The sequence below is a fragment of the Microtus oregoni genome, unplaced genomic scaffold (genome assembly GCF_018167655.1).
Source record: "Microtus oregoni isolate MIOR12 unplaced genomic scaffold, Mior012 000005F_ref0000423, whole genome shotgun sequence".
Classification (NCBI taxonomy): Eukaryota; Metazoa; Chordata; class Mammalia; order Rodentia; family Cricetidae; genus Microtus; species Microtus oregoni.
The window spans coordinates 13847293-13864335 of record NW_024543064.1 but is presented as its reverse complement, the minus strand read 5'-3'; the positions used below and the strand labels follow the sequence as shown (position 1 = coordinate 13864335).

At 45.4% G+C, this 17043-nt stretch overlaps 1 protein-coding gene across 2 annotated transcripts in view; it reads left to right on the top strand.

Annotated features, from left to right (window-relative positions):
* The window catches only part of Ubr4 (ubiquitin protein ligase E3 component n-recognin 4), a 114209-nt gene that overhangs the window by 12502 nt on the left and 84664 nt on the right, over positions 1–17043 (top strand). For both annotated transcript variants that reach the window (XM_041652997.1, XM_041652996.1), the window contains exons 9-19: positions 3006–3130; positions 3706–3765; positions 3847–4037; positions 5906–6005; positions 6137–6274; positions 6817–6934; positions 7849–8036; positions 9139–9298; positions 9377–9462; positions 15011–15180; positions 16254–16536. In XM_041652997.1, the coding sequence (XP_041508931.1) occupies positions 3006–3130; positions 3706–3765; positions 3847–4037; positions 5906–6005; positions 6137–6274; positions 6817–6934; positions 7849–8036; positions 9139–9298; positions 9377–9462; positions 15011–15180; positions 16254–16536 (1619 nt within the window). The remainder of the gene's footprint in view (positions 1–3005; positions 3131–3705; positions 3766–3846; positions 4038–5905; positions 6006–6136; positions 6275–6816; positions 6935–7848; positions 8037–9138; positions 9299–9376; positions 9463–15010; positions 15181–16253; positions 16537–17043) is intronic.

Sequence of the window (17043 nt, the reverse complement as noted above, 5' to 3'; positions counted from 1 at the left end):
TTTAGTAGCTGTCTACCTTCTTTTTTGTTTTTTTAAAATTTATTTATTTATTTCCACCTTCTTTTTTGAGACAGGGTCTCTTTTTTTTTTTAAACTTTTTTTTTTTTTTTTTAATTTTTCTTTTTTGTTTTTTGAGACAGGGTTTCTCTGTAGCTTTGGAGCCTGTCCTGGAACTCCCTTTGTAGACCAGGCTGGCCTCGAACTCACAGAGATCCGCCTGCCTCTGCCTCCCGAGTGCTGGGATTAAAGGCGTGCGCCACCACCGCCCGGCTTTAAACATTTTTTTAATTGATATTTATTGAGCTCTACATTTTTCTCTGCTTCCCTCCCTTCTCTCCCCTCCTTTCCCCTCCCCTCTTCAATCCTCCGCCAAGGTTCCCATGCTCCCAATTTACTCAGGAGATCTGAGACAGGGTCTCTTACTGACTGAGAGCTCACCAAATAGGCTGTTCATCAAGTCTCTGGGAGCCACCTGTTGACCTCCTCAGTGCTGAGATTACAAGCATGCCCCACTTATGCCTGGCTTTTTAAAATGGGTTCAAGGGCTGGAACTCAGCTCACAAGGAGCATTGGAGAACAGAGGGCTAAGTGGAATAACATAAGGCAGAATGCAAGGGTACAGATCAAGGAGAGGCTGAGTCTTGCTGTGAGATTGATTTGAGGATGGCTTCTTGGGAAAGCTGGTGCCTGTGTAGATGAAGAGTGTTCTTTGTGTTTTCATACAGCCCCTTTCCTACTGTTAATCAGGTTCCCTCAGAAGTGGAGCCTGACAGCTGGTGGTGTGAGTGTGTGTTCATTCCTGTGCACTTGCTGTTGGTGAGCACATTGTAGAGGCCAGTCAGTGTCAGGTGCCTTCCTTTTTTGCTCTCTGCTTACTTATTTATTTACTTATTTATTGGTTTTCCCAGGCAGGGTTTCCTCTCTGCACCATGTTCATATCTGGTGCATGGATCTCCTAGAACTGGAGTTACAGGCAATTATGAGCAACCCATGGGTGCTGGGTATTGAACCTGAGTTCTCTGGAGGAGCAGCCAGTGCTTTTAACCATTAAACCATTTCTCCAGTCCCCTATCTTTCTTTTGTCCCCTCAAAAATTTAGATTTATTCATTTATTGTTTATGTGTATGTGTGTCTCCTGAGTGCTGGAAATAATGTGCACTGGCACGCCTGGCCTTAGATTTTCTTTTAAAGGTGTTTGGAATGAGCAGGCACTACACGATTTTCACACGCTTCCTTTGAGACTCATGGTACCCTACTGATAATCCATCCATTTGTTGTCACCAGTAAGCCACTACTGACATAGGTGTGTAGCACGAATTCTAATCGGTCTTAATAATAAAAACCCAGAGTCAGATATTAGGGGCCGAGAGCTGAAAGATCAGAGAAGCAGAGCAGCCAGCCCCTTGTTCTTACCTTTACAAAATCCTCACACTGAATGGGGTATCCTGTCTGTACAAGTCCTCAGACTGAATGCTCAGACTAACTGCATTGAGCTCCTGTCTCTTCCCACCTTATATTCTTCTCTCCGCCCAGCCATATCCCTTCCTCTGTCCACCTCCCAAGTACTGGGATTAAAGGTATGAGCCAGCATTGCCTGGCTCTGTTTCTCTTTCAGACTAGATCAATCTTGCGTAGCCCAGTGAAGCCTTGAACTCACAGAGATCCATCTGCCTTTGCCTCCCGAGTGCTGGGATTAAAGTTGTGCACCACCACTGCCTGGCCTTTATCGCTAACTAGTGGCTGATTTCCAAGCAAGCCTTATTTTCTAGATCACAAATAAATATCGCCACACATGTGAACTAATCCATAGTTCTATGTGTGTGTGTTTGGGGGTTGTATGAGTATGTTCCTGTGTGTGCACACGGGTGTGCTCATCTGAGCCTATGTCTTTAGGGGCTTGAGGTTATAATAATCAAGTGTGTCTTCCGCTATCTTTTTGTATATTTTTTGAGATATCATCTCCCAGTAAACCCAGAACTCCTTGTTTGCATAAACAAGGCCAGTGAACTCCCAGGATCTTTCTGTCTCCATCTTCCCTAGTTTTGGGGTTACAGACATGCACTGTGTACCAGGTTTCCATGTGCGTTGGGGATCTTTATTCAGGTCCTCATTCTTGCATAGCCAGTGTTGGCCCAATCGAGCTATCTCCTACTCTCCGTAGGCCTCTTTTTGTGTGGTGGGATTCTGGGTTTTCATAAATGTATAATATCATGTTTTACTGTTATCACAGCAAGCAGAATAGTCACTGCCCCAGATATCCCCTCTGCTGCTCCTTTTATCTTGTATTCCTCCCCACCCTTCACTAACCATTGGACTTCTTACTGTCCCTGTAGTGTTAGCCTTTCAGAATGTTGTGTCATCAGTGTCGTATAGGTTGGAGCCTTTTCACACTGGCTTCTTTTACTTAGCAGCGGCCATGAAGGTTCTTCCATGGCCTTTCTGTGTAGTGCATCCAATTTAGAGAGAGGGAAGGAGGGAGGGAAGAAGGGAGGGGGAGAGAGAGAGATACGTTGGGGATTAAATCTATGACCTCACTCATGCTAGGCCTAAGTGTTATACTTCTGAGTTTATACATGCAACCTTCTTTTTATTTTTTGAGACATGGCAGCCAAGTTGCCTATGCTGGCCTTGAATTCACTCTGTAACCCAGGCATGACTTGAGCCTCAGACTCTTGCATGTTGTGGTTATAAGTATGTACAACCATGCCTGGCTTTGTCTGTTCATCTTGAAGGATATCTTGCTTGATTCCATTTGTTGGTGGTTACAAATAGAGCGTCATTAAATGTTCATGTGCAGATTCCTGTGTGGTGTGGGGTTTTCTCATTTGGGTGAGTAACTAGGAGTATGGCGGCTGGATTATGTGGCAGGACTGCATTTACACTCGACCTTTGGAGTTCTTTGAGGAATCGAATAATGGAATTGTTTGTGGCTAGCGTGTTCCATCTTTGTATCTTGGATTTGAGGCCGTTCGCCAAGATTGAAATCTGTGCCTGTTCTTTTCCAGGCGTGAGTGTAGCCACCTGCATGGCCATTCTTCATGTGGGTAGTGCCCAGCAAGTGCGGACAGGGTCCACAAGCTCCAAAGAAGACGACTATGAAAGTGATGCGGCCACTATTGTCCAGAAATGTGTAAGTCAAGTGTCCGGTGACATGGAAACCTTGACTGTTAACATGTGGGAGTGTGGCTTCTTTTCTTGATGGAGGAAAAGGCTTAGGGTCTCCACACTCCTTCCCTGGACAGTGTTTCTAAGATGGACTCAGCCAAGGTCTTCTGCATATTTGCATTCATAAATGCTCCCCTTTCTGTGTTGTGTTGGTCTTGTTGTAAACACAGTAAGTTTGTGGCAGCCATAAGCCTTGCTTGGGAAGGATTTACTCAGTGAACTGTTTTGGGTTTACTGGGTGCTGATGTATTTTCAGGCAGGACGTAGCAAACAAGGTTTTGCTGTAAGTACATAAAAGGAATTGGTTGGGATGGGAAGCTGGCTGATGCAGGGCTGGGCATATGGGAACACCTAAGAAGGTGTCGTGCCCTGAGAGAGGTACAGGTAGTTCCCCATGAGGTCAGAAACTGATGGTGATAGGTCACCGAGTGACCTGATGACAGTTATACTTCTTCCAGTAAACTGGCTCAGGTTGTAAGGTTTAGATCTGTGATGGTGACCTGAGCTGCTCAGATTATATGTCTGTTTGTTCCTGGGCAGCTTGAGATCTACGACATGATCGGACAGGCAATCAGCAGCTCCCGCCGTGCTGGTGGTGAGGTAAGAGGCTTGTGTGCTGTGCTTACCTCCTGTCAGGTGTGATTTTCCCCGCTGATGTTTGGTTTTGTCCTTTCTCACCAGCATTTCCAGAACTTCCAGCTGTTGGGCGCCTGGTGTCTGCTGAATAGCCTCTTCCTCATACTGAATCTCAGCCCCACTGCCCTGGCTGACAAGGGGAAAGAGAAGGACCCATTGGCTGCTCTCCGAGTCAGAGACATCCTTTCTCGTACAAAAGAGGGAGTAGGCTCTCCCAAACTGGGGCCTGGCAAAGGGTATGTGTCTGCCTCTGGCTCCAGTTCTGGATGCTGTGCTCTGTTCCTAGTTCACAGGGCTCATGAGCTGCTGACCCCACATCAGAGCTTGTGTGTTTGCTTTGGTGCTGTAGATTGTAGCCAGGGTCTGTGCGTGCTGTGCATACCTTGTCCCAAGGGTTCAAGTTAGCCTCTTGCTCTAGCATCTAGATAGGTTAGTTCGTTTTGATCCCATTGCCTCATTTTTGAGAGACAGAACGATTATATGATGTGTGTATTTAGTTTCCAACAAGTTCATATCAAAAGATGAGATATGTGTTGGGTGGTGGTGGTGGCACATGCCTTTAATTTCAGAACTTGGGAAGTGGGGGACAGAAGCAGGCTGACCTCTGTGAGTTTGAAGCCGACCTGCTCTACAGTGTGAGTTCCAGGACAGCAAGGGCTACATATGACCTTGTCTTGGGCAGGTGGGGGGTGGAGGGGAGGTGAGTGGCACTTGCTGGGAAGGAGATAAGGAGATAACAGTGAATGTTACCTGTTGCTCAGGTGGTTCCTTCAATTGAGACATTGCTGGATTTTATTTATTCTTTTAATTCCTTTTTTTTCTTTTTAATTTATTTTATGGGTATATTACTTTTAAGATTTATTTTATATATGTGAATGTTTTGCCTTCATACATATATATACTGTATGCATATCTATTAATCACAGAAGTCAAAAGAAGGCATCAGATCTTGTGGAACTGGACTTATGGATGGTTGTGATTCACCGTGTGGGTGCTGGGAGATCTTCTGCAAAAGCAACAAGTGCTCTTAAGTGCTAAGCTATCTCTCTGTATTTGTATGGGTGTTTTGCCTATGTGTATGTGCCTGGAGCCCAGAAGAAGGCTTCATATTCCCTTGATCTGGAGCCACAGATGATATATAAGTTAAAAGCCATAAGTTATGTGGGTGCTGGGTATAACCTGGCTCCTCTGTAAGAGCAATCAGTGCTCTTATTTGCTGAGCTACCTCTCCTGCTCTGCTCCTCTTTGTTCTTTTTTTCCCTCTGAGACAGGGTCTCTGATAGCCCATCCAGCTTCACACTTGTGGTGTAACTGATGACCTCGAGCTCCTGGTTCTTCTGCTTCTGCTCCCAAGTACTGGGCTTTATAGGAGTCTGTCATCACACCCATTTTGGATTTTATTCTCTAAGTGGAGAAATAACAGCGGTACTAGCAAGTCCATTTTAGATTGTCATAAGTCTTGTGAAAAAAAAAGAGGCCTGAGCAAGAGGTTAGCAGGAGTTATGCTGTGTTTGGAAAGGAATTGTTTAGGTCGATGTGGAAGTAGATTAAGCATTAGCTTCAGCAGACTCAGTGTGACACAAAAAGTGTTTGGCCTGGAGCTAAGGAGCTAGAGGCTTGTGCAGTCATGAGGACCTGCGTTCAGTTCCTAGAACTCGAGTACCTTATAACTGCAGCACAGGAGAGGTAGAGATGGGAAGATCACTCGGGTTTACTGGGTATTGCCCTGAGGAACAGCATCCAAGGTTGACCATTAAAGGTTTGGCCTTTATGCACATTGGTGTGTGCATGTACACACACACATTTTGCATGAGCATCTGGGTTGTATAAGTGCATTGAAATAGGGACTATTGGGTTAGAAGCAGATTGGAGAAAGAGAGGAGTAAGATTTTTCTTTTGTTTGTGGTGAGTTTAGCTGGTGGCTAGGACTTTGTTAATGAGCTGCAGTGCTAGGGTGATTTTTATGTGTATAGTACTCAGTGGAAAGGTTTGTAGATCCTTTAAAGGGGTCTGGGATGCTAGAATGGCAAGATAACAGCCATTTCTGAGGTTGTGCTTCATTGCTAAAGATCTTAGGGTCTGTGTTCTGTTTTCATTTGTATAGGCATCAGGGATTTGGAGTGCTCTCAGTGATCCTGGCAAACCATGCCATCAAGCTGCTGACATCTCTGTTTCAGGACCTGCAGGTGGAGGCGCTCCACAAGGTGAGGTGGCTCTTCTTTGGAGTCTGCAGATTGGTTTGAGGTTTACTCGGCATGCTGGCTGAAGCCATCAGTGAGGGTTCTTTCTTAACAGTGTAATAGGACTAATGCACCTCTGGTTTTGTTGTCTTCAGGGCTGGGAGACAGATGGTCCCCCTGCAGTCCTAAGCATTATGGCCCAAAGCACCTCCACACAAAGGATTCAACGGCTGATTGACTCTGTCCCGCTGACTAACCTGCTCTTGACTTTACTTTCAACTTCATACAGAAAGGTGGGTGAAAAATCAAGCCACTCATAAGTTGGAGTGACGTTGACAAGAGCGTGGTGTTTATCAGTGCAGACTGTGGTGATAGTTCTGGAAAGGAACCCTCCCTAGAACCCCTCTCTCCTCCCTTCTTGCCTCCCTTTCTGGGCTTGCATTCCTGCACTCAAGTGATCCTCCTGCTTCAGGCTCCGTGGATTACAGGCACATGTCACTGTACCCAGCTTGACAAAGACAATAGTCCTTGTAGCTTTGGAAGCAGCTATTGAATGCCAGTGTTAGATCTATGTTGACCCTTGGTGACTTGTGGTGACAGTTCTGGAGCAGAAGCGTGGTGGACACTCCAGGAATGCTCCTTTACATTCCTTGGCCATGTCTCCGGTTGAGTGCTTATGTAAGATAAAGCAGCTAGAGTCCTGCGTGGGGAGCATTTGGGGAAACCTGATTTGAAAAGCAACTGAGACATGGAGACGCTTGTAGGTCGTCAAGGAGATGAAATTGTTCAGCTCTTTTCTGGATTCATCTTTTCTGCAACCTTGTGGTTTCCCTAGGCATGTGTCCTGCAGCGGCAGAGGAAGGGCTCCATGAGCAGTGATGCCAGTGCCTCCACCGACTCCAACACATACTATGAGGATGACTTCAGTAGCACAGAGGAGGACAGCAGCCAAGGTAGTCAGAGATAGCCCTCTAGTTGCTGTGCTTCTCTGTCTCCCCTTCCTGGTTGCCTTTGCATTTATGTGTTTTCAGAGATGACATGCTCGAGGGGCAGGGAGTGCTGGGAAAGTGCTTTTCTAGAACGTGTGATGGATTGGGTTAGCGTCCCAGCCTGGTAAACCAGGTGTGGTGCACTTACCTGTTATCCCAGCACTAGGAAGGCAGGAAGAGGGGTATATGTTCAAGGTCATTATTGACTGCTTTAGTGAATTAGAGGCCTGCCTGGGCTACTTGAGACCTTTTTCAAAAATAATAAGTTGAGTGTATTATACTAAATGATAAATCTTGCTTTCAGCTAAGCCCATGCAGATTTTCATTTCTGCCAGAATCAAAATACATCTCAGTTGCTCATGTTTCCTCCTTTGTTGGCCCATGCTGGGATTTCTGCTCTCCCTGTGCAGGACAAAGGGCCATGTGGCAGGGATTTGGTTTTATTGTGGGTTTGTAGCTTAGGGATGAATAGGTCAGAACTGAAGACTTAGTAGAGAAGATAATTCTCCACTTCCCTTCCATGGTCAAGTTTGTGGGACAGTATGGCACACCAAGGGGTGTGATTCTTAGCATCTTGGGCATGCAGCTGGTGAGACTTGGTTGCTCTTGTAAATGTTTGGCTTCTTTTCAGGCAGGTAGATAAGAGAAAATGGTTTCTCTTCTGTTGTTGGACTCCTTAAAAAAAAAATCAGTTTCACTACACCATAATTAAAGTATAATAAGATGGAAACACTATCCACTTAGTCGTCTTGAAAGATTGACAGGAGCAGTCCCCATCCTTGGCATCAGCATGCTGTGGGGTCTTTTGGCTTGAGCACTTTTAAAAAACAGGTTCACACATACAGAGGTGGTTATTTTTGTGACTTTTCTCTTTTCAGATGATGACAGCGAGCCCATTTTGGGGCAGTGGTTTGAGGAGACCATCTCTCCCAGTAAAGAGAAAACTGCACCTCCACCCCCTCCACCGCCCCCTCCCCTGGAAAGCTCTCCTCGGGTTAAAAGCCCCAGTAAACAGGCCTCTGGTGAGAAGGGCAACATCTTGGCCAGTCGCAAAGATCCTGAGTTGGTAAGAGTAGATTCTGAGGTTCGGGCCGTGGGAGGAGGGGAGATTACTTCAGTCGAGTGGTTGAGCTGAGAAGTGGACCGTCTGAGTTAAAGCGGTTCTAAGTTGGATAATTTTGATACCTAGATCTTCCCCTGTGCAGGACTTTGAGGGAGTAATTATGTATCACTAAAGAGCTTGCTTCCAGTACTGATGGTTATTAGTACAGTCTTCTTTTTTTGGCTTAGATAGAGGTTGATTTGAAGCTTACTTTTTCCTCTTAATGGTTCTGGGCCAGAATCTGAATGTGTTGGGGGGTGATTTGCATCCATCCCAAAAGGCGTTGTGAAGGTGGTTTCAAAGCCTGTAGCATAGGTTTGCTGCATCATAAATGCTTACTTATTGATCCAGCCAATATTGATTATCTTTTGTGTTTCAGCCTTTATCCTGATAATTTATCAGTAAATGGGTCATTTGCAATTCTTTCACGTAGCCTTAAATACCTTCCTATTTCAAGGTTATGAGCATAAAACATTTATGTAATCGTTTAATGATTAGTCTTTTTAAAAAATATTTATTTATTTATTATGTATACAATAGTCTGTCTGTGTGTATGCCTGCAGACCAGAAGAGGGCACCAGACCTCATTACAGATGGTTGTGAGCCACCATGTGGTTGCTGAGAATTGAACTCAGGACCTTTGGAAGAGCAGGCAATGCTCTCAACCTCTGAGCCATCTCTCCAGCCTATGATTAGTCTTTATAATAATGACAAATCAGTGTAATAATAGAGAAAGGGGAGTGTAATAATTATTGATGTATGTAGGGGTCAATCTCCAGTATGTTATTGGTAATGTCTTGAGTTGGACAGGGGTGGGCTCTGGAGGACAAAGGGGAACTAGTGGGTTAGCTCAGAAAACGGGTGTTTTCTGAGGTCTCCATCAAGTGGGTGACCATTCTGTGCAGGTGGTTTTCATTGTGGATATAGTTCTATTGTAAGAATTAAGTGATAGACTTCATTTTTGGCATGGGGGTTTCTGGGTTTGTATAAATTCTAGCTTGACTTTAAGGTTGATTGAAGTTTGTACCACATGACCCTGAACCGAATTGTTTTCTGTTCCTTTTAGTTCTTAGGTCTGGCTTCCAACATTCTGAACTTTATCACATCTTCCATGCTGAACTCTCGGAACAATTTCATCCGGAACTATCTGAGTGTGTCTCTTTCAGAGCACCATATGGCCACCCTGGCAAGCATCATTAAGGAGGTGGACAAAGATGGACTCAAGGGTCAGTGGAGAGGCTGGGTGTTGTTGTAGGGCACTTATGGCTCCAAGTTCCTGAGTAACTGTATCCCTTTGTCCTAAGGGTCATCAGATGAGGACTTTGCTGCTGCTCTCTATCACTTCAACCACTCCCTGGTAACTTCTGACCTACAGTCCCCGAACTTGCAGGTTGGTGTCTACTGTGGCTGCCTAGGCGGGAACGCCTCACACCTTCTCTGTGACATGGTGGCTCTCATCATTGAAGGGTGCTTTGTTCTTACTCTCTGCTGGTCAGAGTTTTGCTTGGGTGTTCTGTGTGCCCCTGTGCAGTGGTTAGGATCTCTGGAAGAAAAAGATATTCTTTTCCCCATGTCATGAAGTTTAAAGAAAGGAAGCAAACAACTGAACAAGCTCCCAGTACTTCTCATAGTAGACCAATAGACAGAACTCACCAAAAGTTGTTTACAAAGTAAGAGTGGCAGATGCTCACCGGTCTGATGGGGAATATAAAGTCAAAGGCACTTTAAAGCGGCCATCAGGTCACACAGGAAACATGTTTGCTCTCCCTTACAAACCTTTCACCCAAACTGAGTTCAAGACCTTCACGAACATGTAACTGCATGAGTCCCTCCCTACTGAAATGGGTGGTGGTTTGAACCCTAAGTCTCAAGGTCCTCATTTCTTTAGTTTCACATTACAGTGAGGATTGCTGTAGCCCTTATTTACATGCCGTGTGCTACCTATCAGGTTTATGCTGTACCGCTTGACGCATCTGTTTCCACTGAAGTCCATTTGATTTGTGTCCAGGCTTATTGCATCCCAAGTGTTGCTGTGATCTTTCTTATCATGTTCCCTGTTGTGGGTGGAGGAGTGTGAGTCTCTTGGGGCTGTCACTGTGAGAGTCAGCACATCAGGCCACACTGCACGGGACTTGCAGTTCTCACTCCCACACAAGGAGTCAGATCGTGTGGATGCACATCCTTTTCTCACATTCGGCAATATCATATTTTAATAATAACTTAGTTGTCTTTATTTTTTATTTTATTTTTTAAAAGAAAAGCTGGAGGGGGAGTGGGGGGAGGGGGAGGGAAATGGGAGGAGGGGAGGAGGTGGAAATTTTTAATTAAAAAACAGCAAAAAAAAAGCTGGGCAGTGGTGGCACATGCATTTAATCTCAGTACTGGGAGGCAGTGGCAGGCTAATCTCTGTGAGTTCAAGGCCAGCTCGTTCTACAAGAGCTAGCTCCAGGAGAGGCTCCAAAATTACAGAAAACAAAACACCCCCCCCCCAAAAAAAAACAGGAAAAGAAAACAAGCTATCCCTTTAAATATTACATACCAATCCCACTCCCCCCCTTCCTCCCATTCCCTCCATCTCCCCACCCCCCTTCCCGCCCATGTACTCCTCAGAGAGGGTAAGGCACATTGCTTTGAGGAAGGATCAAGGCCCTCCTACTATATCTAGACTGAACAAGGTATCCATCCAAAGAGAAGGGGTTCCAAAAAAAAAAAAAAAACTAGTACAAGCAGTAGGGATAAATCTTGGTGCCACTGCTGGTGGCCCCCGCAGTCTGCCCCAGCCATACAACTGTCACTTATGTTCAGAAGGTCTAGTTTGGTCCTATACTGGTTTCTTCCCTGTCCAGCCAGAGTTGGTGAGCTCCCGTTAGTCCAGGTAAGCTGTTTCAGTGGGTGTCCCCATCATGGTCTTGACCTCTTTGCTCATATCACTCCTCCCACTCTTCGACTGATTTTGGGAGCTCAGCCTGGTGCTCCACTGTGGGTCTTTGCCCCTGTTTCCATCAGTTGCTGGATGAAGGTTCTATGGTGATGATTAACATAGTCATCAGTCTGACTACAGGGCAAAGCCAGGTCGGACACCTTCTCTACTATTGCTTAGGGTCTTAGCTGGGGTCGTCCTGTGGATTCCTGGGAATAACTTTTCTCTAAAGTGTGCATCCTGGGTCAGCGGTACAGCTCAGCGGTGCAGCTCAGTGGTACAGCATGTGCCTGGTCATGCAGGCCCTGACTTTGATTCTAGCACCACAGACAAAAGGATCATTTCTTTTGGATACCCTTCCCAGTGCCTTTATTCAGTGATCTCCACATTTGACTGGAAACTATTCTGAAAGTTTTTCTTTTACTGTTAATTATTTCAGTGCCTATTGCTCAGAAGGCTGAGGCAAGAGGATTGCAAATCCAAGGCTATCCCTGGCAACATAATGAAACTTTAATCTCAAAATATCCAAACAAAAGTGATTTCAGCAGATATATTTTAGGGGCTTGTCAATTTTTCCCAAAGGGATAAATCTTGCAAGCTATTGGAAAAAGTTAAATTCTCAGAATCCCAAACTGTTGGCAGAATCTCTAAAGTTTTCTTCTGTAGTTTAAGAAGATGGTTATGAAATGTGTTAATTCCTGCCTATTGTTAAGGGAAATATTTTGGCAGGAAGGAAATGAGAGTTGAGTGAATTATTAAGAGTGTGGCCTCTGTGGCAACTTCCTATACTGTCTGAAGCTGGTCCTGCACAGTGCTCAGCTCTTTCCCCCAGTTGGAGTTTGTTTAGGGAAGCTTCAGTGTTCATAACCTTGTTTTACCTAACTCGTCTAGAGAACAGAGACGAAATACTTTTCTCTGGACTGGAGTCCCTAGGCTTCTTGTAGTGATGTTGCCCTCAGCATTTGAGAGGGAACTGCTAATGTGTGTGTGCAGACTTGTGACATCATGACACAGGGAATTCCCAACCTCTTTTCATCCCTGTCTGTTTGGAGGCTGTCAGTTCACTAGGAAGTGTATGCATTGCTGTTAGTGCAGTGCTTGGCCTGGAGTAACTGCCTGGTACTTGAAACAGCCCTTGAGATCCATGGCATTGGATTGATGCTGAATTCCAAGGAGTTGTGTTATTAGGGATCCTGAAAGATAGAATTTAGTTGGTCAGAAATTTCTTCTAGTTGTCAGATGGTAGTGGTTCATACATTTTAATCCCAGTACTCAGGAGGCAGAGGCAGGTGGATCTCTGAGTTCAAGCCTAACCTGGTTTACAGAGCAATTTCCAGGATAGCCAGAGCTACACAGTGAAACTGTTGTAGTAATAGGAGCGGCGGGGCTGCGTCCCCAGCACCCCGGCCGCCCACATGGCTAGCTTATGCCCCGAAATAACTACACAGACACTGTATTCTTTTAAACACTGCTTGGCCCATTTCTATCTAGCCTCTTCTCGGCTAACTCTCGCACCTGGACTAGCCCATTTCTAATCATCTATGTAGCACCAGTCTTACCGGGAAGATTCTAGCCTACGTCCATCCTGGGTCCATCCTGGGTCGGAGCTTCATTGCATGCATCTTCCCGGGAGCGGGGAGCATGGTGTCTCTCTGAGGCGTCTGCCCCCCCCAAGAGGAGAGCTGTCGAGTCTGAGCTCACTTCCTCTTCCCAGCATTCTGTTCTGTTTACTCCTTCCACCTATGTTTTAACCTATGAGGGCCAGCCAAGCAGTTTATTTTTTTAACCAATGACCTTCCTCCATCATTTCCCCTTTTTCTGTTTAAACAAAAAGGAAAGGCTTTAACTTTAACATAGCAAAATTACATATAACAAAACAGTTATCAAGTAAAAATTACAATAATCTTTATCATAACTAAGGAAAACTATAACTATAACTAACTATTCTTAACTCCATCAAAGACTCCAGAAGAATACAATATTACCTAAGCAAACAAAAAGTAAGCAATTTTCAAAACCTAGAAATGACAGAGAGATCTCACTGCCTGTATAGTCACCCAAAGTTCCTCTGTACCATTGGGGCATCAATCTTCAGCCTTCAGGCCCATAGTATCCAGCAGACATTTCCATGAAGCAGGAAAATTCAAAGTCAGTCCCTCTCCAATTCCAAGCCTGTTAATAAGAGAAAAATCCAGAGTTTCTGGAGTTTCTGTCCCATGTCAAGAGCCATGATATGGGACAGAAAGAAATATGAGTTTAGAAAACATCTTTGCTTTTCTCCATATCTGTCATACTTTTCATTGAATATATCTATCATGCCTTTCAGTGGATATATATATATATATATATATGATTAATGTTTAAGTTTTTCACAATGAACAATGAGTTTTTCCTGAAGTGACATTTGAAGTTTCCAGGAAAAAGATGGGGCCCCAGACCTCATTACAGATGGTTGGCTACTATGGGCCTGTGTGGCCTAGTGTGTCTCGGACTCGGCACTGGGGCCCGAGTCACGAACTAAAAAACAGCACCCAGGAGGGTGCTGTGTTAGCTAGCGGGCTACCCGCTTGAGTCGGGGGCAAAATAGCCCGATGTTGGACGCCAAACTGTGTCTCGAAAAAAACAGAAAAAAGGGAAAAAAAGAAAAAGTAATTTCTTCTAGCATGATTTGTGCCTTTCACAGCCGTATGGCAAATGAGCCATCTGGGTTGTGTTCCGATGGCACCTGCTCACTGTGTGCGCCCTTAGTTCCTTGGGAACAGTACTCAACTGGAAGCAAGGACAGCTGTAGTTCTTCTTTCTCAGGGATCATGGGCTTCTGGTCCACCAAAGGGAAGGGAGTAGAAGGAGTGAGCAGGGCTGAATGGCTTGTGAGTCCACTGAGATCACTCTCTGGGGAGACAGTGTTCCAGAATGAGAGCGGGATATAAAGGCAGGGGACAATGGTGGGCATCACCTAATTTGCATTAAACAGCATGCTTCTATCATAAAGTCCTTAGTACAAGTCCTAGTTACTTATGGAAGGGGAGGTTGGGGTGCTCTATCAGGGAACTTTGCCAAGGGTCACACTAGCGATAAGTCAGGCCAGGCTTAGGGACAGCTTTCAGATAAGGTCAGGCCTCCAGGCCTAGAGACCTTCTCCAAATAAGGGCAGGTAGAAAGCAAGAAGTCTTGCTGGGGATGGGTCCTCCATGTTGCAAATTCTGGGAGAGCCTCCAGGCCATGGCAGACTGTAACTGATGACCAGCAGGGCCTCCCAACAGATGGCCCTATTGAGTAACACACATTGGCTTCTCACAGGCAGCATTTTTCTACTTAACACAAGTTGTCAACCCCCGTGGATGTTACTTGTCTGAGGTAACTAGCTTAAATGAAGTCCACTTAGCCAGGTGTGCTGGCACATGCGTTTAATTCCAGCACTCAGGAGGTGGGTTTCTGTGAGTTCAGGGCCAGCCAGGGCTACCCAGAGAGATGCTGTTTAAAAACAAACAAAAGAAAACAAACAAACCCAGTCCACCCTGCTCTGACATGTGTTGAGTTTCTTCTAAAGGCTTCCAACTCTCCCTTTCCAGCCATTTTGAAAACTGCTTTGATTCCATTGTCTCCAAGCACTTGTCCTTTCTAAAGCCTGCGTAGACACTAATTAAACTGCAGGTGTGATTGGGGTTTGTCCTGTTTTTCTCATTTGGTAGGCAACATAATTTTTCTCCAGATTTCTTTTTTTATAATATTTATTTATATGTATACAATATTCTGTCTGCTTGAATGCCTGAAGGCCAGAAGAGGGCACCAGACCTCATTACAGATGGGTGTGAGCCACCATGTGGCTGCTGGGAATTGAACTCAGGACCTTTGGAAGAGCAGGCAATGCTCTTAACTGCTGAGCCATCTCTCCAGCCCCCTCTCCAGATTTCTTTTAGCCGTATACTCACAAGTCCTTTTGTTATTTATTATTCATAAAAGGAGCTTTGGTGAATGAACAACCTTTTGACTTGTTCCTTGTCTCTCTTTTTTCCAGAATACACTACTACAGCAGCTAGGAGTTGCTCCTTTCTCCGAGGGCCCTTGGCCCCTGTACATTCACCCCCAAGGCCTCTCTGTGCTCTCTCGTCTCCTGCTTATCTGGCAACATAAAGCTGGAGCACAAGGTGACCCTGATGTCCCAGAATGCCTGAAAGTGTGGGACAGGTAAGACTGTAACAGAAGGTCTGTGGGTGATTGAGTGCTGTGTGCAGGGGTTTCACTGGTTGGTTGGCAGTCTGACTGGGAGAAGCTTCTCTCTGTCTGTATAGGTGGGTGGAGAAGTGATGGGGAGTGTGGAGGATGTTCTGTTAAACAGTGTGGTCTGAGAAAAGACACTTCCAATAGCCATGGGAGATTTGGTTACAATTGCCATTCAGAGCCTGGATTCCAAAGATGACCAGTGTCCTGAAGGAGAAAGGCCTCAGGTGCTTCCCACACAAGCGCATTTAGAGTGGCTGCTGCAGTTTTGGATACATTTTAAAGAACTTGTTTCCTTGGGGGAAGCTCAGCTTAATCACCCAAATCCTCAGATAGACCTGTTTTTTTGCCATTTTTTTTTTGTTTGTTTGTTTTCATGGTTAGGCTTCAAAGCTGTTGGTTTCCTAAAAGGCTTTGCTCTTCTATCCCCTAGCCCAGGATCAAATAGCTGTAATGTTGGATTTGCAAGATCATAGCCCTCTTTGAATGCCAGAGGCTCACTGTGTTCTTTATGGTATTCTGGGAGCTGGGATGAAGGAAGGGCACCCATGTTAAAGTACAGACCTCTTTCCTAAAAGCCAAAGAACATGCAGACAATGGACTGTGCTCATTCTTTTTTTTTTTTTTTTTTTTTTATTAAAGGCTCTTCTGACAAGTTCCCAAATATTATAATATTCTCTTCCCCACTCCCCTTCTGCCACCCCTCCTCCTGCCTGGCTTAGAACTCTGTAGGTGTGCGCTTGTGCATACATGGCAGTCAGTCCCATGTGCCACATCATTCTTGGAGAGGTCAGAGGTCAACTTGTGGAGTTGGTTCTCTCTTACCATGTGAGACCTGGGGTGGGAACAAGGGGTGGCAGGCGTGGTGGTGAGCATCTTAACCCCACTGAGCCACCTTGTTGGTCCCACATCTGACTGTTTGGCTTCTCTGCACCAGCTTTTCTTTTCTTTAATTTGTTCTCCTTCCAGCACTGGGTGCTGTAATCTTGGGGCTTTTCTGCGTTTTCTCCACCAGACATGCTCCCCCTTTTTTGTGCCAGGTTTTTGTCTACAATGAAGCAGAGTGCACTGCAGGGGGTGATGCCCAGTGAGACAGAGGACCTGAATGTCGAGCACCTGCAGCTGCTGCTCCTCATCTTCCACAGCTTCTCTGAGAAGGGCCGCAGGACCATCTTCACCATGTTGGTGCAGAGCATCCAGGAGCTGAGTGTGAACATGGAGGTTCAGATGCGCTCCGTGCCGTTAACCCTGGCGCGCCTCCTTTTGATCTTTGACTACCTGCTTCATCAGTACTCCAAAGCCCCTGTGTATCTGTTTGAGCAGGTGAAGACCTGTACCATCTCCTCTCTCTCCTGAGAGCTCCATTCTTTTTTTTTTTTTTTTACGATTTATTTGTTTATTATGTATACAGTGTTCTGTCTGTGTGTATGCTTGCTGGCCAGAAGAGGGCACCAGATCTCATTACAGATGGCTGTGAGCCACCATGTGGTTGCTGGGAATTGAACACAGGACCTCTGGAAGAGCAGTCAGTGCTCTTAACCTCTGAGCCATCCATCTCTTCAGCCCAGAGCTCCATTCTTTGCAGGCAGTAAGGTTTTATTTGTGGCTCTGAAGGCTTTATGGGGTAGGGCTAGCTACGTCTTTAGGTTTAGACTTGCTGTTTAGCTTGACATGATAACTGGAGGCTACTTGATGGGTTTGTTGACTAGTGGGTGTCATCTTGTTCACTCATGACTGTTCTTTCTCAACCAACCTACTTGCTTGTGTAGCTACAATGCCCTCAACTTTGGCTCCACATGTGCGTTAGTGTCTGGGGAAGGGTCTCACAGT